General features: G+C 48.2%; 6 protein-coding genes across 6 annotated transcripts; 3 read left to right on the top strand and 3 right to left on the bottom strand.

Moving 5' to 3' along the window:
* Positions 1–993: 993 nt before the first annotated feature.
* On the top strand, positions 994–3,284 carry AO090003000741 (putative beta-N-acetylglucosaminidase; the record flags this gene model as incomplete). Its single annotated transcript, XM_001819834.3, has 2 exons — positions 994–2,844; positions 2,910–3,284. The coding sequence occupies 2 exons, from the start codon at positions 994–996 to the stop codon at positions 3,282–3,284; spliced, it is 2,226 nt and encodes a 741-aa protein (XP_001819886.3).
* A 1,044-nt stretch (positions 3,285–4,328) lies between these two features.
* Positions 4,329–6,647, bottom strand: AO090003000742 (sugar porter family MFS transporter; the record flags this gene model as incomplete). The annotated part of the gene is made up of 7 exons (XM_023235013.1): positions 4,329–4,551; positions 4,619–4,733; positions 4,802–5,808; positions 5,857–5,947; positions 6,009–6,034; positions 6,098–6,361; positions 6,577–6,647. The coding sequence occupies 7 exons, from the start codon at positions 6,645–6,647 to the stop codon at positions 4,329–4,331; spliced, it is 1,797 nt and encodes a 598-aa protein (XP_023090075.1).
* Positions 6,648–12,973: 6,326 nt separating this feature from the next.
* Positions 12,974–14,861, top strand: AO090003000743 (uncharacterized protein; the record flags this gene model as incomplete). The annotated part of the gene is made up of 3 exons (XM_023235014.1): positions 12,974–14,015; positions 14,069–14,391; positions 14,457–14,861. The coding sequence occupies 3 exons, from the start codon at positions 12,974–12,976 to the stop codon at positions 14,859–14,861; spliced, it is 1,770 nt and encodes a 589-aa protein (XP_023090076.1).
* Positions 14,862–18,891: 4,030 nt separating this feature from the next.
* On the top strand, positions 18,892–20,689 carry pgmA (phosphoglucomutase PGM2; the record flags this gene model as incomplete). The annotated part of the gene is made up of 3 exons (XM_001819837.3): positions 18,892–18,944; positions 19,015–19,316; positions 19,377–20,689. The coding sequence occupies 3 exons, from the start codon at positions 18,892–18,894 to the stop codon at positions 20,687–20,689; spliced, it is 1,668 nt and encodes a 555-aa protein (XP_001819889.1).
* A 243-nt stretch (positions 20,690–20,932) lies between these two features.
* AO090003000747 (Gfo/Idh/MocA family protein) lies at positions 20,933–22,678 on the bottom strand (the record flags this gene model as incomplete). Its single annotated transcript, XM_001819838.1, has 1 exon — positions 20,933–22,678. One exon carries the CDS (start codon positions 22,676–22,678, stop codon positions 20,933–20,935), a length of 1,746 nt encoding a protein of 581 aa, XP_001819890.1.
* Positions 22,679–23,868: 1,190 nt separating this feature from the next.
* AO090003000748 (uncharacterized protein) lies at positions 23,869–24,871 on the bottom strand (the record flags this gene model as incomplete). Its single annotated transcript, XM_023235015.1, has 2 exons — positions 23,869–23,880; positions 24,017–24,871. 2 exons carry the CDS (start codon positions 24,869–24,871, stop codon positions 23,869–23,871), a joined length of 867 nt encoding a protein of 288 aa, XP_023090077.1.
* Between the last annotated feature and the right edge of the window lie 1,918 nt (positions 24,872–26,789).

The raw sequence follows: 26,789 nt of genomic DNA on the forward strand, positions 1-26,789 counted from the left end.
CCCGCAATGAAGGAGATGTATCGCCAGAGTTCTTTTTTACCAGTTCTCACTGGTGTCGGTGTCGGTGTTGTTTTTATTATTCGTTGAATAATTTCCTTCTGTAGATGAGTTCACGTGAAATGAAAGTCTTGCCTGAACATGATTAAGGCAATCAATCAACAAAACAGGGGTTGTATGTCCTGTATGTCATGTATGACTTGTATGTAGTGTAATGTATTGTATCTTCCACTTTGGATTTGTATTGCACCTCTCTCTCTCTCGCTCTCTCCTACTTCAAGATACATCCGAGTTTCTAATTTACTTCCTACTAGTCTTCTATATGTTCACTCTTATTGGCCTGACTAATGGACTGATGCTTAGATCCCCTCCCCCCGCGTGGGTCTCCTTACTAGCCATTTAATAACAACGGAACTACTGCTCCACCCATCACCACCATCCAACTCTCTTCAGCCCCTCATTCAGCAGTTGCTGAGATGCAATCCACAGATCTGCGCAAGAAAGTCGGCCAGGTACGAGCATGGCTCCCTAACATGTCTTTCAAACAGACACCGCCCATGAACAATGAATTAAGTCCCACCTTTGTATAGCTTTTTGCGGTCGGCTTTCACGGCCTCACTCCCAGCCCCGAGATTAAAACCCTAATCCACGAATATGGTTTGGGGGGCATTGTCCTTTTCAAACGAAACATCAGCGATGCAGCCCAGTTGCAAGTAGGTCGCTCCAGTCATACGAGGATAAACACCAAAAATCAACAGCGCTAATACTCTTAGCCAGTCTTTAACTCACTCTTTACAAGAAGAAGCGAGGCTAGCTGGGCATGATTATCCCTTATTTATCGGTATTGACCAAGAGAATGGATTGGTCACTCGGATTTCACCTCCTATTGCCGCTCAACTCCCGGGGCCTATGGCTCTCGGAGCGACCTATGCCTCGGAGCTTGCTAAGGAAGTCGGCACCGTCACGGGCGAGACGCTGAGACTATTTGGGATCAACATGAACTATGCTCCTGTGTGCGACATTAACTCAGAACCCCTAAACCCAGTGATCGGAGTCCGCAGTTTTGGAGACCATCCTGGATTGGTGGGAAGATTGGCATGCGCCACTGCCCAAGGACTCCGAGAACAAAAGGTGGTACCCAGCGTCAAGCATTTCCCAGGGCACGGAGACACTGCTGTGGACTCCCATTATGGCCTTCCTGTCATCTCTAAGACGAGAGAACAGCTAGATAAATGTGAATTGAGACCATTTCGCAGAGCTATAGCTGAAGGTATTGAGGCAGTGATGACTGCCCACATTTCGCTACCTTCTGTTGACGATAGTCATCTCCCTGCTACACTTTCTGCTAAAGCCTTGAATATACTACGGAAGGATATGAACTACGATGGCATGGTGATCACAGACTGTCTAGAGATGGATGGTATCCGTGCCTCATACGGTACTGAGCAGGGGGCAGTCCTCGCTTTAGGAGCTGGCTGTGACAGCATTATGGTCTGTCACACTTATGATGTCCAGGTAGGATCTATCGACAAGATCTGCGAGGCTGTAGAATCCGGAAAGGTGCCAACTTCGCGTCTGGAGGAAGCTTGTCGCAGAGTGACTGCACTAAAAGCCCGTTTTCTGAGTTGGGACGCAGCGCTCAAGTCACAGGGCCTTAATGGGCTTACGTCTCTTAAGCAAAAGGGCGCAAAGTTAGCGAAAGAAGCCTATTCTAGCTCGGTCACTCTTGTGCGCGATACACAGAGTATCCTTCCCCTCTCTCCTTCGTCGAAGATTGCATTTCTCTTTCCGGGTGACAAGACACCGGCTGGCGGTGCAGTGGATGGGGAAGGTTTGGGCAGAAAGGGATCGTATAATGCCTCCATTTATCTCGATATTCTTAAACAATGGAATAACCAAGCCTTCGAGATTCAATACGGGCCAATGGGTCTATCGACTGAGCAGCTTAGTCTTGTCGACGCTGCAGATGTGGTCATATTCGCGTCTATCAATGCACGGGAATCGGCATATCAAAGAACGTTGGGTCTCGAACTGCCGCGCCACAATCGTCCAATGGTTGCTATGGCACTCTGTAATCCTTATGACTTTCTGGAGGATTCATTTATTCAGACCTACGTCGCTACCTACGAGCCAACGATAGAGGCTTTTACAGTAGCTGTGGAGCTTCTCTTTAGGCCGCATCTCGCAAAGGGGTCTCTACCTGTTGGGCCAGAAAAGCCTGCACCACGTTGGCTTGAAGTACAACAATACGCAGCTGCAACTGACTTTTCCCAGGTATATGATGTATGGCTCGCAGCCCTGCCCAGTTACAGAGTATCTGCAGACAATTTAACTGAAGCGATAACGCCTCCGCCTCATGTTCTTCCAGTCGAATCACACCATCTCGTTGCTAGGACAAGCTACCCGGAGTCCAAAGTCGTTGGATTTTGCCTCCTCTTCGTAGCCGCCCAGCAGGATACTGTCTGTGTCCAACTTGCAGCACTTGCGGTTGATCCGAAATTACAGGGTCGGGGAGTGGGGACTGCCTTACTTGCAGAGTGTCGGGCTTGGATGGAGAAAACATTCAAGAAATCCCGTCTAGAACTGGGAAGCACATTCCCACGTTTCTGGCCTGGGCTTCCCATTGACCTGCCGACGGAGGTCCAGGAATTCTTTGTCCATCGGGGATTCCAGCTAAACCCCCCAGTCCCGCGGTCTGTTGATCTCTATCAAGACATCAAAGAATTCCAAAGCCCAGAGCTGTACGTCACTCGAGCTAAGGAGCGAGGTTATACCTTCCGTCCTCTAGAAACTGCCGACTACCAAGAATGTCTTGTTGGCCAGGAGAAGAACTTCTCATATAACCAAGTATGTGTTTTAATATACTTCTTGTCATCTCTGGACGTATTATAACGTACTGATAACTTTCATAGGCCTGGGTTCAGATGTTCCATAAACTTGACCCTAGCAAATACCCGTCTAGTGTGATGACCGCATTTGACCCCAACGGGAAGCAAGTGGGCTGGACACTAATGCTTTCCCATGAGTCTCCTATGCTCAAGCCGCATTGGGCATTCCCTTCTCTCTGTGGGCCCAAGACCGGCCTCATCGGTTGTGTCGGTGTCGACGCAGATTATCGCAAGGAGGGAGTTGGGCTTGCCTTACTCTGCCATGCGATCGAAGATATGAAGCAGAGAGGAGTTGAAGGAGTTTTTGTTGACTGGGTGAGCCTCGAAGGATGGTATGAGAAGCTCGGGTTCAAGGTTTGGTGGAGTTGCCGAACGGGGGCGATGCAACTTGACGCTTGAAAATGATATAAAAAGGTCTCTCAAAGATGCAACGAAATTGTCACCGTGAAATTTGCGATGTAGTCTTAAACTCTTGTGCACTGAGGACGCATTGGTCCCATTTTTATCTCCAGGAACCAACGTATATAAAGGTATTCTTAAACCGAAATAAAAAGCTAGAGTAGACTCCTCTATCGCTATAGTAGTTGGGATATCTTTCATTACCATCTCAGAGCCATTCCGCGAGACGAGTGTGGAGAGTTCGCAGGCCTAGCAAACATGTATTACCATACAATGGCATTTAGAAAGGCTTTCCAGGAGATTCTATACCCCCTAAAGGTTCATATTTTTCAGCTGGTGGTATATCGCATTGTAGTGGCGGTACGAGGAAAGAATGTCCCTAAGTCAGCAGGATACAAGGTGGAAAGACGAACAAAGTTGTTGAAAAAAAAAATCCACTCTTCCTGAGAGTTTTCAGTAAATAACTGTTCCTTTTTCCTAGTGAATGCGAACCAGTTGTCTGATTGTTTGAGCTGCCCTTGTGAGGAATGTCCTTTCCCTCTCATACTTACCATTAGCATGCCAAGTTTTGATAGAAACATTACACTCTCTCAGTTCCTGGCTCCCTGCGATTAGCATTTGACCTAGTTTCTCAGGTGCTATCACGAAATTGTGGAAGCCCAAGTCGCATTCTACCCTGGGAAGAGTGAACGCGGGTGGGGAGAGGCGAGCCAAGGTCAATACAGAGACCCCAGAAGTTCCTCTTTACAGTTGCGGGACCAAAGCAAGATAGATCAACGCTCATTATCTCTCAATGACTAACTAGGTAAAGAACAACCATTCAAGCAATTTTCCATTTCACATACGCTGATGAAACTAGTAAAACATGGCGAGCGTTAACCTCATAACCACCCATGACCTGGTACATACACGCCATAAGATCCTATATTAAACAGTCGAAAGAATTGGAACGACAGCTACCAGTAAATCGTCTCGAACTCCTATCCCGGTAAGGTAATAAATTAGTTCTCTCAATCTGAGAGACATTCTGCCCTACCTCTTCCCTTAGGTATGCGTCGCTACGTGGTCAAACTGGTACAGAGGATCCAGCTTGACATTGCGTCGAAAGATATATCTCTTGACCCAGTATGGGAGTGCTTTCTTGAGCTGGTAGCCGGAGTGCATACGGACAGGAACAGCAAATACGTAGTCCAGCTCCTCCAGGGTGCGCTGCTTAGTCTCTGGAACTAAGAAGAAGATCATGATACATGCTGTAACATTCAAGCCACTGTTCTCATGTCAGATCTTTGCAGATTGATAAAACTCCAAGCAGGACTATTTGAGGGATAACTTACGCGTAAAAGGCGAAAGCTCCTGTTGGTGACATAACCGCCAGCATCCGTGGGAATGTGATGCCGAGCACGGCCGCCCAAAAGAGGTTTGTCGCCACAGCAAAGGACATACCAACCTCTATGTAATGAAATAGAATATTCAAATTAGTAAACCATCTCCGCACTCTTCGACGGCGGGTTTCTCACCTCGATGCGACAAAGGGAAAACCTCGGCAGAGTAAGCAAAAGGAACAGGTCCCTCGCCGACTGAATAGAATGCCGCAAACATAAAAACGAAAAGGGAGATACAAGCTAGATGTGCAGTCTGCTCCTGCGGTATGTAAAAGGAAAACCCTGCAGCCAACAATGTCCAGGCCATTTGCGGGAAGGTAAACAAGAGGAGGGCCCTGCGTCCGTATGTATCGATAGTGAACACAGCAGGAAAGGCGAACAGGAAGTTGATCAGACCAAATCCCCAAGAGGCAAGCAATGCTTCAGTCACATTTGCCCCAGCTTGAGCAAATATTGTCGAGGAATAGAACGCCACAATATTAATACCGCACATCTGTTGGGCAAGCATGACTGTCCATGACGCAAGGGTTGCACGGCGGACACGCGGAATAGTGAACAATTCACCAAGACGTACCAGAAAGTCATGTTTACCAACAAGCTCTTCTTCGATCTTGATCTGGGTATAAATGTAGTAGAGGTCTCTGGCCGCCTGTAAATTGCTGTTACGCAACTTGCATAGCGACTGGTATGCTTTCCTGACTTGCCCCTTCTTGAGATACCAACGAGGGGATTCAGGGCATAAGAACACTCCAAGAGTGAGAGGAAGAGCTGGGATAAAAGCTGAGCCGAGTTGCAGGCGCCAGGATATGGCACCCGTGTCTTTGACAGCAAGGTTTGCGGAAGTCCCGAGGAAGATTCCAAATGCAGTCCACAATTGCCAGGACATCACCAGGCCGCCACGAATGTTTGCAGGGGTATTTTCAGCGCAGTATATGGGGATTGTGGCTCCTTTCAGTCCCATCCCGATACCCATCAAGAGGCGAGTAACGAATAACTGAGGCCAGGTTTGAGCAACGGCAGAGCCGATTGGGGTCAGCAAGCAGAAAATAGCAGAAATGAAGATAACGCCACGACGACCCAGGTACTTGTTCAGGGGGTCGGAGATCCAGCAGCCTCCAAACGCAGTTGCGAGGTAAGGCGCCCTAGTTTCCATATCAGAAGATGAGCATATGGAAATGTGTAATACGTACGAGTTCAAAATACCGACAAGCCACTGGTTTCTGGCCTTGAGTGCACCTTTCTCCGGGATACCCAGGGCATCAGGAAAAGACAAGTTGGCACCTATAAGCGAAGGAGGTAAATAGACGTTCAGTCTCAATGAACTAGCGACAAAGATATATACCATTACTTCCCGTCTGATCCCATCCCCTGAAGAACGATTAGCGACTATCATAAGGAGAAGCAATAGACAGTGAGTCGACAAATACATACTGGACGGCAGCCCCAATAGAGCAAAGACCAATGGTGAAATAGAGCGGCCATGGCTGGCGCCATTTGTGGGTAGTCTCTCTAGCAATGACAGTAATATCGTCATCAGTCATGTTCTCAACGGTTTCAAAGTTGTCTGGGTCCCTCGCAATAAGAGCACCCTTCTTCAGATGATCGAGGATGTCTCGAAGCCCATGCTCATTGGCGAAGTGCTCAACATCTTGAAGAACCTGAGCGGGGGTCAAGTCTGCAAGAGGGTTCTTGATTCTAGAAGGATGTATTAGTTCCCATCCGTACAGAAAGGGAGATACTGTGAATACAGCTGCAAATGAGGGATAGCTTACTTGGCAGAAGTATTCTTGTTGAGATTGATATGCTCAACATGCCCTTTCTCAGAAGTGCCATGATCATCGCTGAGACTATACAGAACCTATTAGCAAGGGCTTCTTGTGAACGAGCCATAGATGAAAGAGATAACGAACCGTTGCTCCACCTGTGACATCAGATCACCAGGAGGCGTGTCTCCATCCGACTTCACTTTGGAGTCATCCATGATTACTGAGGCTAAAAGAGAAAGATGTATAGAGAAAGGTGAATCCAAACAGCGGTTGGGAGGTTAACAGTTTTGATGGCTGAGGTGAGAGAGAAGTAGCAGTACTTTTCAAAGGGAGGAGATGGGAATAGGGGGAGAGAAAGGGTTTAAGAAGGAAAAAGTGCGGGGGAGAAGCAGACGACATGAAAAAAGAACAGTGTCATGCGATCTAAAAGGGGAAGGTGTCATGGAAGACCTGAGAAATAGGGCTCCAACACAGCAGGTGATGCTTCCCCGGACGGGGTTAGGAGTAACCAATGCCCAATCACACTAGTTCATATTCACTTGGTCACTTAACACTTCTTTCTCTCCATGGTTCCACTGCTGTTTCCCCGTGGGAGCCCCCAACCCCGTACTGCTCACTGAAAATCCATCCCTGACACTGCGTCCCTGGACAAAGGTATTACTACCAGGTATTACTTGGTAGTATGGTGCAGCATGACCACATTTCTTTCCTCACCTCATCTTCCGTTTGCAACTCTACTCCGGTAGCAGTACAATACACAACCGGGGAGGGTGTTCCTTGTGAACCCACTTTATCAAATTTCACCTGCTTTTCTAGAGCCTCACTACGAAACAAAGGCACAAGAAACCCCTACCCTACAGTATATCATTTGATGATTCTTTATATAATGAACAGAGAAATTTATTTTATGAGGATTTTTTCTCCCTTACAGGTGATTTTACAACCCCTAGATGTTGATCTGGACTACCGTTGAGAACTAGATAATAAGGACATTCTAGTGAGATGGACAGGTTACAAGGAGTACTGGCATATAAATCATACATACCAAGCATTTCTAATGGGGCAGATGCCTCTGGAGTTCAAGGTACGCGAAGCCCAGTATACTGTTCATAACTTACGGACGAGGAAGTTTCATGGACAGCGGGCTACTCAATTTTTAGAAGCCAAGAGCTTCTTTCATCGGCTAATCATAGACAATACTAAGGATCTAAGGTAGCAATAACATGAAAATTACAGTTCGCGTACGTGTTGGTAGAATGGGCAGGATTGACAATCAAGCTACGTTTCTCTCCTTGAAGCTGCACATTGCGAAGAAGAGTCTGGCCGGGGCCAAGGGCTAAACAAATAAAGTGTACTACAGACCTTGAACGATTGGCGATTGGTCATTCGAGTGAGATTGACTTGGTGCACTAATCTTGATTTAGAATAGTACGTTCGGTTGAACATTGCGATTGGAAGTTACGATAACAACAAGCAAGTCATTTGTTGTTCATACTTATATCATACAGGATAAGAGGTCTTATTCTTCTCCTTTTCCCTTTTTCATATTCGTTCTCTTTTCCTTTCAATGTTCCTCCCTTCGTCTTGTTGTTTACTCCTCGGCCGTGGATCTTGAATGCGACAATAAAGACGATGGAAGTTCTCGGGTGATTATTCCGAGATGACAAGAGAACGTCATCACAACCCATTCAATATAAGGATAATGTCTCCATAATGCGTAAACCATAGATTTACCAGTACCTAGGGCAGACAGGTGATCAACCACTTGTTAGAATAAACCCTGGAAATCCCCAGGTGGATTCACAGCCCGTCAGAATGACCGAAGTCAGGGAGTAAATTGGATTAACAAAATAAAACAGTCTAGGTGAAGGAGTATCACATATTCATCTTCTGATAACATTGGGGGTTGGAAATGAGATGTCTCTGTTCCTGTATTACGAGATACTCACAGTCTGTATATTGCTGTGGTATCATGCACAAGACCTGTTATTACAGCCGACCTGAAACAGGATTATCACAAACACAACGAGATACTTATTTGTTTTACCAAAATAATCACTCATCATGTTGGCCAGAGCCTTTGTATTTATCTACATAAGTTAGGTTAATTAAACGTACTAAAACATATGCCACAAGAGAAGTGGTCTGCCGTTCAGACTGGGGTTTCGCTTTGTACCCATTTTATGAGGACACGGTTTACCAGCTTTAAGTGACTTAATATGCGAAGATTACAGATCATCTGACAGCCCATGATAACTCACTGAAGTCAGATTACCCTAATTCTCCGCTTTTTGCTAAACCATATAATAAGCTCAGATTCCGAGAGGACAGATAGTCGTACAAGCTGGCTGATTTTATGAAATGACCTGATATTTATAAGTTAATTCATCTAGTATTATTCTGTTTAAACTGAGTTAGAACACTGATACGACGACGCTAGTGCCTTCATTTTATAAATAGCCTTGAGTTTAGGAACTGAGCCCAGGCCCGGTCCAACTATATTTCCTTAAACGGTTAAAACACTTCGTAGCAACAAATCACGTGCGCCAACACCAGCGAGAAACAACCGCCACATCCAGTTCCGAGATGCTTGTTTGTAGTTCGACACTGACGTGGCATCAGTCCATATATCCGGAAATATGCTTTCATTGCTTTACTTTACATAGAAAGTCATGTGGGTTCTCTATCCGCCACAAAATGGAGTTTTCTCAGTCAAATATACCCTCTGCGCAGGACCTCCTGAGTTCCGGGGAGCTGTTTGTTCCATTTTCCGAGTTTCCGGTCCAGACCATCTATGAAACCCCTGGCTGGTTTGAAAAGAAGCTACAGGAAGGGAAGCCGTTTGTGATTCGTGGATTAAACCAGATTGATTGCTGGGACGCATCAACTTTGAACAATGGGTGCTTGGTTACATCCTCTTCCTCGGGAGGTATGTACCTAATGGTTGCAGGGTAGATATCCCATATAGATCTGCTGACAACTGTTCTCGGTTTACTCTACTTAGCTATTCCAGTACGGAACTGCCAGACTGGTCGAGATGTTAGGATGCGGCTGCGTGATCTTATACCAACGGACCACAGTCGCGCTGGTCACGTCCGTGAATCGTATGTCAAGGAAAGCCACCATTAGTCTGTGACATGTGTTATTGACTGCCATATTAGGCTCTATGCGAAAGATCTTCAATGCCCTGCCGAGTGGATCAGAGCGTTAAAAGCTGTCCTACCTTCCTATTTAATACAATTAGGCTCGTTCGACTTGTTCCGAGTATTACCAAAAGAAATAACCCCGGAAGTGTTGATGGCTTACGTTGGAACCAAGTTGTCCTTGTACGTAAGCTGCGGATAAAGTACGAGATGCTTGCTCATACGTCGTGTTTCAGGTCCGGTTTCCACAGATGCTTTAGTGGAACAGTTGCACTAAATTTGATGATTGAGTCTGAAGGTATGTAAAATACACTCACAGTACCAGTCTTTCTTGGAGGCTTACCCTGATATAATAGGGAGCCGATATGGTTCATTGTGCTTTGGCACAGACCAAACCTCACAGGAAAAGTACGACATGTTTATGGAAGGACTTGGAAAGTCGTCCCACACTGATTGGGTCAATATCTCCATTGCGCAAATGAAAACCGCCAATTTTCCAATATATGTCACTCATCAAGAGCCTGGGGATTTGGTGATATTTCCTTCAGCAACTGCTCATCAAATATGGAATGTCAGCTCCATGGTGACGAAGGTGGTTTGGAACATCATGCATGCATCCTCAATTCCATCATTTTTTAATTATATTCAGCCTGTATATCAAAAGCAATGCTATGCTGATACAGGTCGAGTTCCCTTGATACCAATACATGCACTACGCGACAGCAGTCACAATCCAGAAGAGACGAAACTGCTTGTAGATATTCTTCAGCAGCTAGTCGACGACGAGGATACTGGGTCCGATTCATCTGTGCCTATTAAACTTGTGGATACACAAGGAGCTGTGGTGGAATGTAACTTTTGCGGACTAACGATATGGAACCGACACTTACATTGTGAACAGTGTGGAGATTTTGACCTCTGTTTAACATGTTACGTATCAGGAAGGAGTTGCAGACATGTTGGTGACTATACTTGGGCTGAGCTATTCCGGAGCGAATATTGCCGAAGTCTCATCAAAGCCGCTCGAGCTAGATTAGGCAGCTATTCCGCCTCAGACATAGGACGACCGAAGTATGACTCCCTAAAACACCGTTAGACCGGCATGTCTTAGCTTGCCTGTGTGACAGTTTGCTCTAGTTACAGTTTCGCTGGGCTAAGTGATTATCATTGCTAACCTATAAATTAGACAAAAAACCTTGGGTGCCATAGCTCTGGTAGCAGTGGAAGCGCGACGACAATCCTCAGTAAGTTTATATGATAATATAGATTAGTCTTTGCGACAACTTTATTATTTCACAAGCTGACGATGCCTAGGAACGTCTCTGTCATCTCTGCCGTGACAGTCATCCTGTCTGGAAGGGAATAACATGCTCCCAATGCTCGGCTTTCTTCTGCTATCGTGGTCTGTACAGGCACTTTGATATAAATCTCCTTAGGTTCCTCAGAAACGAAGTCCCGTGGGTTTGCCCGAAATGCTCGCAAATATGCAACTGCCGTTGTTGTCATTTCTCTCACCCTTACCAAAGCAAGGATAAGCCCATCCGAGCTCGGATTAAGCCTGTTGATCCACGAGGTCGCATCGCCGGCTTCGTGGACAATGTATTTGACCAGAAGAGAGGCAAGAGAGCCGTCTCTATTACACAGATCGCATCGTCACGGAGTACTTTGGAGCATCGGGGACAAAAACGACCTAGGTTGCCAAACAACGATGGTCACGAAAGGTCGTTACATGAAGCTATACACTCCTCTGAGAGTGTTGACCCCTCTCAGAATAGGAAGTCGGATATCGTTGCAGATGTTGAAGTTCCCCACAGCCTTCCCATGCGCGGCAGTTCGACAGGGTCTTTCAATTCAAAAGGGCAGCTCCGCATCAGTGATCTCGTGGAGGACAGAAGCTCCCCGGACAAAAGTTTCCATCGCAGTCCGCATGTACAAACTCATATCTCACTCTCTTCCACGCCAGATAATACTGCACACCGATATCCTCATGAGCCCAACAATCACAATGAAAACATTCCGAATCCCATTGATGATGAAAACATCCCCTCTCTTGAAAGGAAGCTAGGCGCTCTGCGCCAATATGCCGACGGACTGCTTGAGCTGTCACTAATCGACTCCCATGCCAAGGTCCTTGACAAGATTTCAAGCCTAGAAGCTCAGATTGAGCGGAAAAGGCGACAGAAGGCTGAGCTGCTATTCAGTGGTTTGAACCGGGATTTTCCTGACTTGGCGGATATAGCTATGGAGGAGGCGCGACGGCGTGGGATATGAGAGGGACCACACCGTTTCGTTACATCTATCTTAACACAAATAGGTACGGTGTGTTGGTCTATGTAATATTGATTTTCTTGATATTTTGTAGTCTTAAAGGTTGTGAGATTTATGCGATACTTTTATTCTATCCACTAGACAAATAGAAATGATGTGATAATAGAGTGCTATATATAGTCATCCAACAAAGCGAGCCGTGAGTTGTACAAACCTCTGCAATTCCTAAAACGGCTATATCTACTTTTGCAGCATTGTTGGAAAGCAAATCTCTGGTAGAGTTCCCTATGGAGGGGCACCCCACATGGAACTGTGCTGGATTTTCTTGAGGAAGTCGTACAAAGGAAAACAAAGAGAGGTTAAGCCTAAATCCACCGTTACTCGAGTGGTTAAAATATACTACTTGAACTAGTATATTCTTACGCCAAGGCAAGAGGAATGTTGCATGGGAGTTTAAGCAGAACCGAAACCATGGAAAGCAGCGAAGGCGGAGGAGTTCCCACTGGCGGCTGTCGATCGCCCAGTCCTCCGCATCTCATTCGTTCCTCTCCTTCTCCCCCTTCCACCCTCTGTCACCGTCACGCTGTACAAGGGAGTTGGCCTTCGGGCATACCAGATATCTTTTTATAAGTCGAATCATTACCTTCACTCCATGTTGCTGGTACCTACATTCTTTACGTGCATTTTCAACTTGGTACGCTCATCCTGATCCACTGGTCCATCATAACCAGCCATTCCCATTCTTCCCCTCCCACCCCCCTCCGCCGAGCTACGATTGCCTGTGTGAATTGCTCACAAAGAAGATAAAGCAATAGGAACTTGCTTTCTAAATTGCCTGGCTCTTGTGCCGAGTATCTCTGTTATACGCTACTGCACTCTCCAGTTGCAGCCTCTTTGAACTGCGTTCTCGCGATCTCTCCCTTTGAGGTTGTCGGTGTCAGTCTGAACACACTAGATATCCCTGACCGCCTCCACAACCCACGACGCCCGGAAGCCATCTCTTTCGCACCACCGCACGATTTTCTCTCCTTCGATCACTCTCACCATACTTAGTTCGGACAGTTTTCTCCCCTGCAAGATACCGCGGAGAACATTAGTTTGCTCACATACACCCTACCGCTCGCCCCATCATGCCGTGCTTTAAGGGTCTTGCCGTGAGTATACACACTCCGGACGGCCCTATTTCCGAGTACTCGATCCAACGCCAATCCCGAGCCTCTCGCATAGCTTGTTACATTCCCGTGCCTCCACCGAAGCTACCAGATTCAGCTATTGGAAAACCCGAACAATCCACCTTTGCAGTTTCAATCACGTTACTGAATCCTGGACAAGATGTGCCCTACTCTACCCCGAAATCGACACCGGAAAACCCCACACCTAAGCCCAAGGTTGTTGGGGGCCTTCCCGGCCAAACGGCAGAGCGAGGCCAATATAGTAGCATGGTGGCACCGTACCAGCCGCTGACAAACTCTCCGAACGAGACGGTCGCAGCCTATATCTACTTCGACGGGCGACAAAAGGAAGAGGTCGCTACTTTGCTCCGAAGAGGCGAGGAGACCTGGGTAAACTCACGATGGGTCAGTGTTCCCGAGTCCGAAGGAGGTGGCCTTGCTGAACGGGAGTTCCTCTTCCGTGAGGTGGGGTTGGAGCGCTGGCTCAATGGCTTAGATCTGGAGGGTAAGGATGTGGCCGCGAAGATTGAGCGGAGACGGCAGAAGATGGAAAAACGCCGCTTGAAGCGTGCATCGGTCGATGACACCGGTGATCTGGACATGGATGCTAAGGCAGACAAGCATGACAAGGGAATCATGCGCTATGGTAACGACGCGAAATCACCTCTTGAGGACGTTTCGGATGATGACATGTCTTTCTCCGATTCGGACGACGACCCTATTCCTGAGTCTGCAGGACAGATCAAAGTGGCTCTGTTCCGTGTTCTGGCCTCGGGGGAAATCAAACGTGGTGAATACTCGCCACAGTTCGATGCCCATGATGACGACGACGAAGCCCAGCAAGGCGGGAATGGCGGGACAGACGCAGATATCGACCATACAACAAGTTTTGCAAAGCCCAAGACACTCGATCCCAAGACTATCAGCACACAAACGGTTACTGGTATTGATCCATCCGACAAGCCTTATGCTATTTTTACATTCATGTATAGAGGAGAGCGTATGTCGACCATCTCTTCAAGATATGTCTTCTACCCTACTGACTATTTATAGGGCAATTGCAGAAGATGGGCATGTTAAAAGATCCTAAGTCGCAAGAAACTCCTGGCTCGGCAAAGCGCAGATCACTTCAGCCGGACTTCGCTAATATTGGACCCTTGAAACCCGGTGGTACAGTTGGATTCTTGAATTTCCGTGACAGCACCGAGAACAAGCAGAAGGGAAAGAAAAACAAGACCGCTGGAGATGACGATATGGACAGTGACGATGATGACGATGATTCGATATTGGGTAAAGCCGACGATGAAGAAGCCAAGGAGGATGATCAGCATCTGTCACCAGACGATATTAGACGCCAGGGGGAACTGGCTGAGGGCGTTCGCAAGATCAAGGCAAGTGGGACCCAAGGCTTTTGCCTTAAGTTGCGCTAACGGAAATACAGCTCAAACGCCAGCACTCCTCAGCATCTCTGGGCACTAGTACCCCCAAAACGGATACCGCTAGCCCCCAGCCATCCGGAGAGACTCCTGCAGCGTCCAGTATCTCCACGACCCCTCCAACTGCACCAGCAGTCCTTGCCGGCATACCCGAGGTCCCCAAGCCTGCGGCAAATAGTCTGAACGGAGAGTTCGTGGGAAGCCCATTGAAGAAACAAAGAGCCAGTGTATCCCAAGCGGATGAGAACGCTCTGCGACGGAGGATCGAATCGGGGTTGTCTCAACCCGTCAGCGGAGCTTTGGATAGTGCCGCTTCAGAGGGGCATCAAACTGCAGGGGCGAGTTCCAATCCCTTTGAGGCCCAGCCCCAGAAACCAGACCCACGGGAGAATGAGGACGAAGAGCTGTGATGAAACTATCTCGATGACATATTATTAGTTATATGAACTTATTGGGTTCGACATGTCTTTCAAAAGGGATTTCCCATCACGACCTCGTCGGAACACTAACTGACAATCTTCGATAATCTATATCCTGAGCTTTACTTATTCATTTGTTTTGGCTGGCGCGCATGCAAAGTATGTGGACAACATTTCTTCTCTTTTGGTTGTTGTGTTTGGATTTGGGGGAAACTCTCAAAAGATTATCCTGATGACTATGGTGGATTGGCGTAAGTGAACCGATCGAATGCCACCTGGTTGGTTCTCCTTCTTTTCTTTTTCTACCTGCTTTGGGACTTTCACTACTTCTTTTTTAACGTCTTGACGATGATAACGACGGTATGGAGATTATTTTGGATTGTGTGCATGTATTGGCACTACCTTATGCTGGATGGTCCTAGGGCTTTTGCCTACAAGGATCTAGAATTCTTACGTGGTATTTGGAAAAGGTCTGGGCTATAAGTTAATCACTATAGAATAAATGGATTACGCAAGGTGCAAACATACGATTGATCGAACCTGAAGAAACAGTTCGCCTATTCGGTAGTTTTTCTTTTCGGTTTCCCTTTATCTTATCGTCCGGAGACTACATAGTATTTTAAATAATTTAAATTTACCCCCCGCAACGTCACACCCCCACCATTTTTTCCACCCACCCAAAAGACGCAGATGGACACAGGTCTCTAAACCAAAAGCCCTTACCCTTTTGCTCTTAGATCTCAAGTGAAATTATAACATTTTACACACAAAACATCGTCAACATGCCATTGGCACGCTCATTCGATCCACTAGTGTGGATAGACTGCGAAGTACGCACTCTCCCCTTCGACCCTACCACCACTGTGATACCTAATACACGCCCCAATCACACAAACAGATGACAGGCCTGGATTCCGAAAAGGACCAAATCATCCAAGTGTGCTGCTTCGTCACGGACGCCAACCTCCAACTCCTCGATCCCCACGGCTTCGAAACCGTCATCCACGCCTCCAAGACCACCATGGACAACATGTCACAATGGTGCATTGACACTCATGGCCGTACGGGATTAACCGCCGCCGTCCTCGCCTCCACCGTCACACCTGAATCTGCTGCCTCCGAGCTACTGGCGTACATTCAACGATATGTGCCCCAGCCGCGCACGGCGCTGTTGGCGGGAAATAGCGTACATGCGGACAAGGCTTTCTTGTCGCGGGGTCCCTATGCGAAGGTCCTAGAATGGTTGCATTATCGGATCTTGGATGTGAGCACCCTCAAGGAGGCAGCGAGACGATGGGCTGCGGATGAGTTGTTGGCTGCTGTGCCTAGGAAGAAGGAGGTGCATTTGGCGAAGGATGATATTTTAGAAAGCATTGAGGAAATGCGATTCTATAAGGAGAGGCTGTTTGGGAGTGAAGGAAAATGAATAGAGGGCTGCTTAGAAGGACTTCTAGTTGACCACTGCTGCTATTAATACTGCTGCAGTGTATGGACGCCAACGCTTGGGTAGGTTGTGTTGATTTACTATACCCGACAGAGCACGCCACCTCTCTAGAAGCAGGGGTTTTGTCCTTCTGGCTCGCATTGCCATGAACTATGTCAAGGGAGATATCTGACTGCCCCTCGGAATCTGCTCTACTGTGTTAATGTGGGGCCAGAAAGCAGTGTACCGCGAACACCCCTCTGTGTATCCGATAACACCTCGATTTAATCACTTCTTGATTCACAATCTCGAAAATGTAAACAGTCACAGTCATGGTGACGTGAAAGGATAAACAGATTGCTATTGCTTTCATATTGGGGCTATTTGATCACTTGGTACGAAGTACTCCCTGCAATCTTAGGGCTTACCGAGGGGTCTAGATTGGAATTCATTCATAAGCAAAAGTGATAAGAGGATGTGTCATGTGTCATCCTCCCACCATTTCTCTGCGATCTTCCTGGATTGTCGACAGCAGATGCAGTGAAAGAGCCCATCGATTGGTATTTCGGGGTCGATGAGTTGTCCATGTATGGTTCTGACGGGGTTAAACGGCCCAATCATCCAAAGGGGTCCGTCCGTGTCCCAAGGTTTAGAGCTGCAGCTATTAAAATAGCTCCATTGGGACCTGTCCAACAATCAAGTAGATGAAGAGGGATAATTTGGCATTTTCTTCTCACCTTTCGTCAAAGTGGATATTCGTGTAGAAAAGGGGGAGACTCATAATAAATAGAATGTCTTAGAAATAGTTTCTATCACGGATCTATTTTTAAAATTTAGCTAATTGTTTCTCGACGAGCTGAGGTCTTTGCCGCGTTCCATGGGTGTCGTCGCCGCCTTTGTGCAGGTACCTGAGCCTTCAAGCCACTCACTGATAGTTCATGAACACGCACCATTCTGACCAATGTATTCGCTCAGGCTACTACTACTCTTTTGTGGCAGAGCCGGATGCTAGAGGTGCTTTTATCTCTTTGTTCCGAAGAGTGAGGTATTTAATCCCTCCATTGTTCAATTGAGAGAACTTTATATCTCTTCTCTTTTGTAACGGTCCATCAAAAAAGGCGCTTTCGACTACTATCGGAATCACGCTACGTACTTGTTTGTTCTGTGACAATCGTGAACTCGTGGTACAGGTGGTAATAGGTAGATCTATCCATCTCAAAGGGCCCAAAGCTTAGAAGATGCCACTTTGCCTGAGATTCTCTTTTAAATCAAAGGCAAGCTTTTCTGTTTCAATATATCCTTCATTGACCGAGTTGTACGTAGATCATGCTTGGATAAGCCCAGTACTAGGGACGAGAATAGCCCTTTGTTGGACTATACAGACTTATTCTCTATAGAAGGCACTTGCCATGTTAGCAACTACTACCAGAATTAGAATCCTCTTGCAATATTCGAGTATGGTTCGCATTTTGTCTAATTCGAACAAATCTACCTACACAGAATTTGGATGCCCCCGTTACCATTTGATCTATAGGCAAGTCACTACCAGTATCTATCATATACGAGTCTTTGCCCACGGCCATTTACAGAAGACGATTTCTACTTCTAGTCTTTCTCGTCTCACCCTTTACTTAATCATAACAACCCGACACATTGCTGACTCTACAGCAGCAGTGCCAAACCTATATTTGATACCAAGGGAGTCGATCAGGCCTGGCCCCACGCTATATCCTTCTTCCGTGACCTCCTGCAGCCCACCCATGTCTACCGATGACGGCTTCATAGAGGAACACTATCGTGCTGGGGGTCCAAACCTTTGCGAGTTTCCTCCTGTGTTTTGCAATCCTATCCAAAGTGAAAATGTTCCTATGCGAGATGTTCTAGCTATCGCAAAGAAGTGGAATATACCTGTAATAACCTTCTATCTTGGTGATTTCAGGCCACGATTCAACCTCTCAAAGAAGTCGGCGTCCACTATACGCCTCAGAGCGCCAAGAGAGTCTAAGGAACGCTGGTTGGGAGCTGCCCGGGAGATATATCAATGTTTATGTGGAAACGGCCTTCATCATTTTGCAATAGAGATCCTGGATCAATCTTGTGACATTAGTGCTCATATCTGACCATACGAATCTGTGGGGGATGACTGAAGTGAGTATACCAAGCATAGAAAATTGATACGCCGATTATTTAAATTGTTGAAACTTCTACAATTTTCACCCTGTACTGTATAGATGTACTGTACCTTCCGCGCACGCACTTGGAGCAGTTGCCCCCACGCGCGGGGCCTCGATCCCTGGGCAAAAAACAAGAGCGGCGTTAAGTGGGGCGGAAGAGGGGCATTGATTTGGGCCTTTGGGCCTGAGGTGTACATACATGAAATCATGCTGATGACGGCAGCGCGAGTGTCAACTCGCATGGTTTTAGCTTGAGTGGGTTGCCCCTCCTTTATTTATCTTCCCTCTCTCTCTCTCCTCCCCCAATTGTCGGTGAGCAATTTCAATTCCCTATATAATATACTTGCATCTTCTTCTCCTTTCTTATTCTTTTCTTCTCTCTTTCCCTTTCTTCTCCCTCTCTCATAACACTATCCTTGTCACCATGTCCATCCAGACCGTCTCCTTCCAATCCTTTACTGACCAGAAGCCGGGAACGTATGTCTCTATCTATCTCTATCCACCTCATATTCTTGTAAGACCATAGAACCGTTGCTAACCTCTATAGCTCCGGTCTTCGTAAGAAGGTCAAGGTCTTCCAGCAGCCCAACTACTCCGAATCCTTTATCACCAGCATCCTCCTCTCCATCCCTGAAGGTGCCAAGGACGCCTTCCTCGTCATTGGTGGCGACGGCCGTTACTATAACCCTGAGGCCATCCAGAAGATCGCTAAGATCAGTGCCGCTTATGGCGTCAAGAAGCTCCTTGTCGGCCAGAACGGCATCTTGAGCACCCCCGCTGCCAGTAATCTTATCCGTGTACGGAAGGCCACCGGTGGCATTCTGTTGACTGCCAGCCACAACCCCGGTGGTAAGAACAGCGTGGAGCTCTTTAGATTCAGCAATTGCCTCAGCTAACGCCAGGTCATAGGTCCCAATGCCGACTTTGGTATCAAGTACAACCTGTCCAACGGTGCCCCCGCCCCCGAGACAGTCACCAACAAGATCTACGAAACTTCCAAGACCCTCACCTCCTATAACTACGCTGAGATCCCCGAGCTTGATCTTTCCAGTATTGGCTCCAAGACCTACGGCCCCTTGGAGGTGGAGGTTGTCCATTCGACCTCCGACTATGTCAAGATGATGAAGGAGATTTTCGACTTCGACTTGATCAAGGAGTTCCTCAACACCCACAAGGACTTCAAGGTTCTGTTTGATGGCATGCACGGTGTCACCGGGCCCTACGGCGTCGATATCTTCGTCAACGAGCTTGGTCTGCCCAGCAGCAGCACCATGAACTGTGTCCCTAGCCCTGACTTCAACGGTGGTCACCCTGACCCCAACCTGGTCTATGCCCATGAGTTGGTTGAGGCTGTTGACAAGAACGGTATCCACTTCGGTGCCGCTAGCGATGGTGACGGTGACCGCAACATGATCTACGGTGCTAACACCTTTGTGTCCCCCGGTGACAGCTTGGCCATCATCTCCCACCACGCCAAGCTGATTCCCTACTTCCAGAAGCAGGGTGTTTACGGTTTGGCCCGCTCCATGCCCACATCCGGTGCTGTCGACCTGGTTGCCAAGGCACAGGGTCTGCAGAGCTACGAGGTGCCCACCGGCTGGAAGTTCTTCTGCAACCTGTTTGACAACAAGAAGATCTCGATCTGCGGTGAGGAGAGCTTCGGTACTGGTAGCAACCACATCCGTGAGAAGGATGGTCTGTGGGCCATCGTCGCCTGGTTGAACATCATCGCTGGTGTGGCCAAGGAGAAGCCGGACCAGACCCCCAGCATTGCATCCATCCAGAACGATTTCTGGCAGGCCTATGGCCGTACTTTCTTCACCCGCTACGACTACGAGAACGTTGACAGCGATGGTGCCAACAAGGTTATTGCTATCCTATCTGACAAGGTCGCCAACAAGGACAGCTTCGTCGGTTCCACCGTGTCCGGCCGCAAGGTCACCGATGTGGGCAACTTCTCCTACACCGACCTGGACGGCAGCGTGTCCAAGAACCAGGGCCTGTACGCTAAGTTCGATGATGGCAGCCGTATCATCGTCCGTCTGTCCGGCACCGGCAGCAGCGGTGCCACGATCCGTCTGTACATTGAGAAGTACGAGAGCGACAAGAGCAAGTTTGGCCTGACTGCGTCCGAGTACCTGAAGGACAACGTTGCTCTCGCCCTCTCTCTGCTCAACTTCAAGGAGTTCATCGGCCGCGAGGAGCCTGACGTCCGCACTTAAGTGACAATGATTTGATGTTTGTAAATATTGTGCCACAAGCGCCTTGAGGCGCAGAGTTATTATGATGGGAGCAAAAACCATCCATGGACAGGTTTCATTCTAAGATAGTTAATCGCATAGCAGTATAATCATAACTCATTCCAGTCCATAACCGGTTCATCACAGTGCGCCATAACGTCATATCGTATCATTAACCTTCCTCAAAATACCACTGCCGTCATGACAACGACCAGAACCAACAACTTAATCACAAGCCGACCTCGTCCTCAGCGAATCTCGAAGCTTCCCCTCCCACCAATCCTTCCACCGAACCACCTTCTCCTCCCTCCTCGCCTCTTCCGCCGCGAACACAACCGCATGACTCCTCACCGCTTCCTCCAGCGTACAGCCCACGAAGCACCTCTGCGCACGCTCAACCTCCCACCCCTGATTAATCACGGCATCCACGGCACGGACAAAGCTCCTCGCCAGACCGTAGTCGCCTCCACCATGAGACTCCTTCTCTTCGGGCGGCTGCCGCGGCACCTCAATAGACCGGGTTGACCGGGTCGCGAAGCTGTAAATATCAATATTCCGCGAATCGTAAGTGATTTCACCCTGGGTACCGTAAACACGACCTCGCCGTTCACACTGTTTCTCTGTTGGTGCGATCATATGGAATATGGCTGTTTTAGAAGTTCGTGGATAATAGTCATTGATAGTTGTGTTGAAGTCAAGGGGTTCATCATCCCAGGTAAGAGTGACGACCTGGTCGTCGCAAACATTGTTATCGGATTCGTAAACGCACCGACCGTACCAGGGTCTCGCGGCGATATCCTTATCTTCTGTTTCGGGAGAGTAATCTTCTTCCAGACGACGGAGGAGGTGGGCCTCTGCTGCTCTGATCTGTTCTTCCTCGGACAGAGAGGAGGTGCTCCGGACTACATCCTCGATATCTGGACAGACGATGTTGACAGGCCATTCGTAGTCGGCTCTTACGACGTGCATGTCGCGGTAGATCTTGATGGCGCTATAGTTACATTGCCTCTCCGCGGGACAAGAGAGGCAGTTTGTTGCCGTAGTGGCGGCGCGGGGTTTTCTGGATTTGCGAAACTGGGTCAGGGAGCCAGAGGAGGAGATGGTGCGCGGGAGATGCGGTTGTTGGCGCTTGAAGTACTCCTGCTGCTGTTGTGCAGAGAGGTTGGCGTCTGCGGGGAGTGGTGGCGGGGAACAAAGAAGCCAGAGGATGAAGTCGAGGTCGTGACAGGATTTGGTGAGCAGGGAGCCGTCGCCTTCGGGCGTTGCTCGTCGCCAGTTCCCGCGGACGTAGCTGTGTGCGAAGTGCCACCATCCAACCGGTTCGCAGTGTTCCATTGAGACGATGTCGCCGATGGTACGGTCCTCGAGGAGGAGCTTTCGGAGGAGGATGTTGTGCGGACTGTATCGGAGGACGTGGCCTATTGAAAAGATGGTTGATGGGGAAGAGGAGGGTGATAAGCCCCCTTCTTCCTTTGGTAGTAGGGCGCGGTAGACGGTCAAGCAGTCGGATAGTGAGAGGGCGAGCGGCTTCTCGCACAAAATGTGAAGCTGTAACGGGGCGATGGCTTGTAGAATCTCAACGTGGGTTTCGTCCAGTGTGCAGATGAACACGCCGTCTACTCCAAGGGTCGCACAATTCGTCCCATTAGTCACAGTAGTACTACTCTGTGCTCGCCGTTTGACTTCCCATCGCAGCCAATCTCGCCAGTCTTTGAACTCCTGACCGTCCTTTGGTGTACCGCTGTCGCCCCAGATATAATTGCGGCCAAATTCCTGTCGTTTGAAGGGATGTGGCTCAGCAATCGCGTGAATCATGCCTGAGGTGGCATTTGTGACGGCCCGGGCGTAAGCATTGCCTCGCGAACCAGCGCCGATGACAAGGAAACGAAGTGATTTGGCGGAATGAGCGTGAGGTGGGGAAGGGGAAGATAAGGAAAGATCGTGAGAAGTCGGGGGATTAGGATCGCCCATGATGATGATTATTAGCCAGATAAATATGATTAGAGACTAATTTCTGGAGGTGATTATGAAGAAAGAGAAGGAAATATGAGAAGGATGAGGGGAAGGGGGCATGTCGATTGTATCAAGTCGATGGATACTTTATACTCCATGGAACCTCTCATCGCAACCCTGCCATCTCAGGTCACGCATGAATAACCGAGACCTAATTGGCCAGAGGCTTTTCTTTAGCGTCTTGAATCATACTTATCACTTCGCAGAAAGAAAGAAACTCCGTTCCGGAATCCCAAGAATTAGAAATGGCCTTATCGATAACGTCGTGTACCTTAGATCTAAATACAAATTACTAAATCCGGATCAGGAAAAACATCCATTTGCCATTAAACGTTCCATGACCATTACCCGCACAAGATTTCCCCAAAATATAACTCCACATAAATTATTAACATACGAGAAAGAAAGATAGTTTTGACAGAAATGCGCAGGGGTTTGACAAGGAACAGTGAACTCAATTCGGGGTATCCATATAAGAAATAGAGAGTAAGAGTACAACAGGATCAGGAACATGCCAGCCTAGAAGCCCAAGGACCATTCCCGTTGCGATGGTGACACGTCCTGAAGGGAAAGAAAGAAAGTGCAAGCTCTCAGCGTATGTACAGAGCAACGCTCGTATGATATATATCCAGACATCGGACAACGAAGGGGCGCTTGCAAAGGCTAAAGGAAAGACAACAACGAACAGGATCATATACTCTCGGTAAATCGGCTACCGCGGCTACCATCAAAGCTTGGATGACTTCGACCCAACACATCCGGTCGCTTAGGTATAGTAGGAGACAATGCTCCCTGCGCCAGGGGCACGATGCGCGATACAGATGGTTCGTTAGATAAACTAGCATCTGCGGAGCCAGGGATAGGTGTCCTAGCCGGGGAGGGCCGGAAAATCACAATGGGATTTGTTTCCTCGGCTTCCCTTGTATAACTCACGTCCAGCGGCATGCCATATGGGGTTGACGGAGGCGGTTGAGAGGTAGGTGAGCGTGGAAGGACCGGTGAACCTGGCGGGAAGCTCACACTTGGCTCCGACATAGTCGGCGATCCTTCCGAGAAACCGCCCCCATATCCATCTCCTCCTGACCGTAGTACAGAGGGAATCTTCCGACCGGAAATCTTCTGGAATCCACGCTCGCTGGTGCTAGAATCTAAGGTGCTTTCTGTATGAGTAGAGAGGCGCGATTGTCTCCAACGTTTCATGAACGCTGGCGCAAAGTATGAGGCCGTGAATAAAGGATCATTGCTAGACCGCCGCGAAACCACATCAGCTGACCTTGTTACACATCCTTCACCCACAGCAGTGCCAGTCATATCACCGGGTGGAAGGACTTCAGGGGCACGATTTTGGTATGCTCTCCGTCTCCGGAGAAGTAAGAAAACTAGGACCACCAAAACCATAGCACCGGCCACACCACCAACTACACCACCAGCAATTTTGCCTTTAGTTTGGCTGTCGAGAGCACCAGAGCCCTGGGAAGGGGGGCTTGTCGCTGAAGTAGTCGGTCCAGTAGTCAAAGGTGTCTGTTCGGTAGCTGTCGGTCCCGATCCTCCATCCCATCCATATGAGGCGCCGCCTCCGGTGCCGGAGGGCAATGAAGTTGTAGTAAGCTCAGACGTGGTAGAGGTTGTAGAGTATGTAGAAGTTGAGGATTTCGTGGTTGTGCTGGAAGATGAGCCTGAGCTAGAACTAGACGTTGACGAAGTTTGGCTAGAACTGGAGGATGAAGAACTCGTTGTGGTGGAGACTATAGTGCTGGAAGATGACTGAGGCATCTCACTAGAGCTCACAGGCGAGAGAGGTATTTGGGAAGCGAAGGTATCGGAAGCAGAAGATATTACAGGAAGAGAAGTAGGCGAAGTCGAGAAATCATGACTAGTCGTCTCAGACGAAGTATCAGCTGTTGCGGTAGGTGAAGCAGAAGAAGCAGTCAGGTTTTCTTCGGAGGCAGTCGGAACAGCCGGTGAGCTTTGAGCAGTGGTGACATCTGGTGCTGTAGGCTCAGTTGTTGGTGAGGCCGTTACTGCTGTAGCATCAGGTGTCGTCTGAGGATTATCGGTAGCAGCTATCGTGACTTGCACTGAAACCTGGTCTTCCTGGGATATTGCGCCGTCCGTTTGGGGCTGCGACCCGTCCTGCGCTTGCCGCTTCATCCTGTCATTCGGGTCATTCACAACTTTGCCATGGATTGAGGACTGCCCGTCGTTCGTACGCCCCGTAACATCGGCAACAGCTGTTGATCTATTAGTTCTCTTCATCAATCTGCTATACCGAGTGTGCCTATTGCCATGATGGGCCATCCTGGTTCGGCCTCTGCTCTGAGCTGAAAAAGTGTCCCAACCAAACCACCCAGGAAGCTATTGGATACTGAATATCAAGATGTGTGGCGTGATGTAAACCGACTCGAGACACCGTCGATGCGCAAAACCGAGCGCACGAGCTTTAGAGCCCAGAGTCGGAAGAAAATGCAAGGAAGGATGTAGTATCCGGTGCCTGCCAGTACGACGCTAAGAATATCTGCGAAAGAACCGAGTTTTGAAAAGAGCGCAAAGAATTGAAATACGGAGATCCGAATGAGTGAAGGCCGCGTTGGCTGCAGAATGATAATGTCGGGGTTATCGAAAGAGCGACTAGCGGTTACAATGATGGCTCAGGCTTGCCCAAGCGTATAACCTCCGCAAATAGCAGAGGTCTAAATTCGTATGAACCAAGGAGCGGACGTCAGCTGCACCGAAGAGCTAACAATTTCAAGCGTAATGATATGGAAACAATTTCGAAATGCATGTAAACCTGTCAAGAAGAGTCAATCATATAAGCACTTAGCCACCAAGATCGCTAAAAATATGGACTCGATTGCGTTAAAGGAGAAGAGCAAATAACGAGAGAGTATCCGCAGGTCTCAGGATGATGCCGAGTCCATTTGACATCTGAGCTCGTACATACCTGTAAGGAAAGAACGAAGAGAAACGAAAAGCGAAAAGCAGGTGCAACTTTTTTTGTTTTTGGTCCGGATGTTGGGTGTTTCCTCCGGTTCTTGAGAGCTCCTCCAGCTCTAATCCATAATTGCCGAAAGAATCGAACTGGAAGTTTTGACGGGAAAATGGACGGACAAGAGACTCATCAACAATGGGTACCTCGAGAATCTGATCGCCAAAATTATTTCCGTTTCGCTTTTTCTCTGGTTGCGGGATCCACGTTGACACCGGACCCAGCCTTGTCTCTCGCTTGTTCCAAGCCGTTCCGTGGTAGTATGTCACCTCGCGCGGTCCGGTATTTCCACCATCCGATTCAATGGTTGTAGACTGCCCCCGAGGAAAGATTCCGTCCTCTACCGCCAAAGGATCAAGGGAAAAGAAGGGGAGATAGTGAAAGGAGGGGCGAGAAGGGCGGGAGAAGGCGAAGGAGGAGAAGGAAGGTGAGGGGAGAGAAAAGAAAAGACGATGTCAATGAGAGAGCAGAGCGGCAGAGAATCGATCAGGCCAGACCTAAGAATAACAACAACAGGTTTGGCTGAGGTCAGGTCTTAGACTTGCAGCATCCACTAGTTAGTCGTTACAATACGGGAATTACATCCGCACTGACCTTTCTCGCATATAACCTTCACTTCAACTCCCGATAATATCAGTTACCTCGCTTGTTTGGAATAGGGATATCAACTTCTGAAAGATGATCCTTATGAATTTGCTGTATGTCGAAGGGATGAGCCAACCTGGAGATTGCCGTGGATATCGGTATCCTGCAGTACCTAAAATCGATTTGGTACTGTACAGGTGTTCCGGTACTCCAAACACAATACCGACTTGATGCGTATGCATTGCGTACCCGAAATGACGGCCTTTCCATTTCGGGGATCAAGCGATGCCATTTTTACCCTCAGTGAATCTCATTGGCTTGAAGCGGAAAAGCCAAGCCTAAGTTTAATGAAACACTGATGGGAAAGTCTCACCTTCATTTTAACTAGCCTTACTTTAGTGGGTTACTAGCTTTGGTTTAATATATAATACCGTCTGTCACCCTCTCATTAAAATCTGAAGGTTCCCGAAGATCAACGGCTCATCTCCTTATCCACCA

The sequence above is a fragment of the Aspergillus oryzae genome, chromosome 2 (genome assembly GCF_000184455.2).
Source record: "Aspergillus oryzae RIB40 DNA, chromosome 2".
NCBI lineage: Eukaryota > Fungi > Ascomycota > Eurotiomycetes > Eurotiales > Aspergillaceae > Aspergillus > Aspergillus oryzae.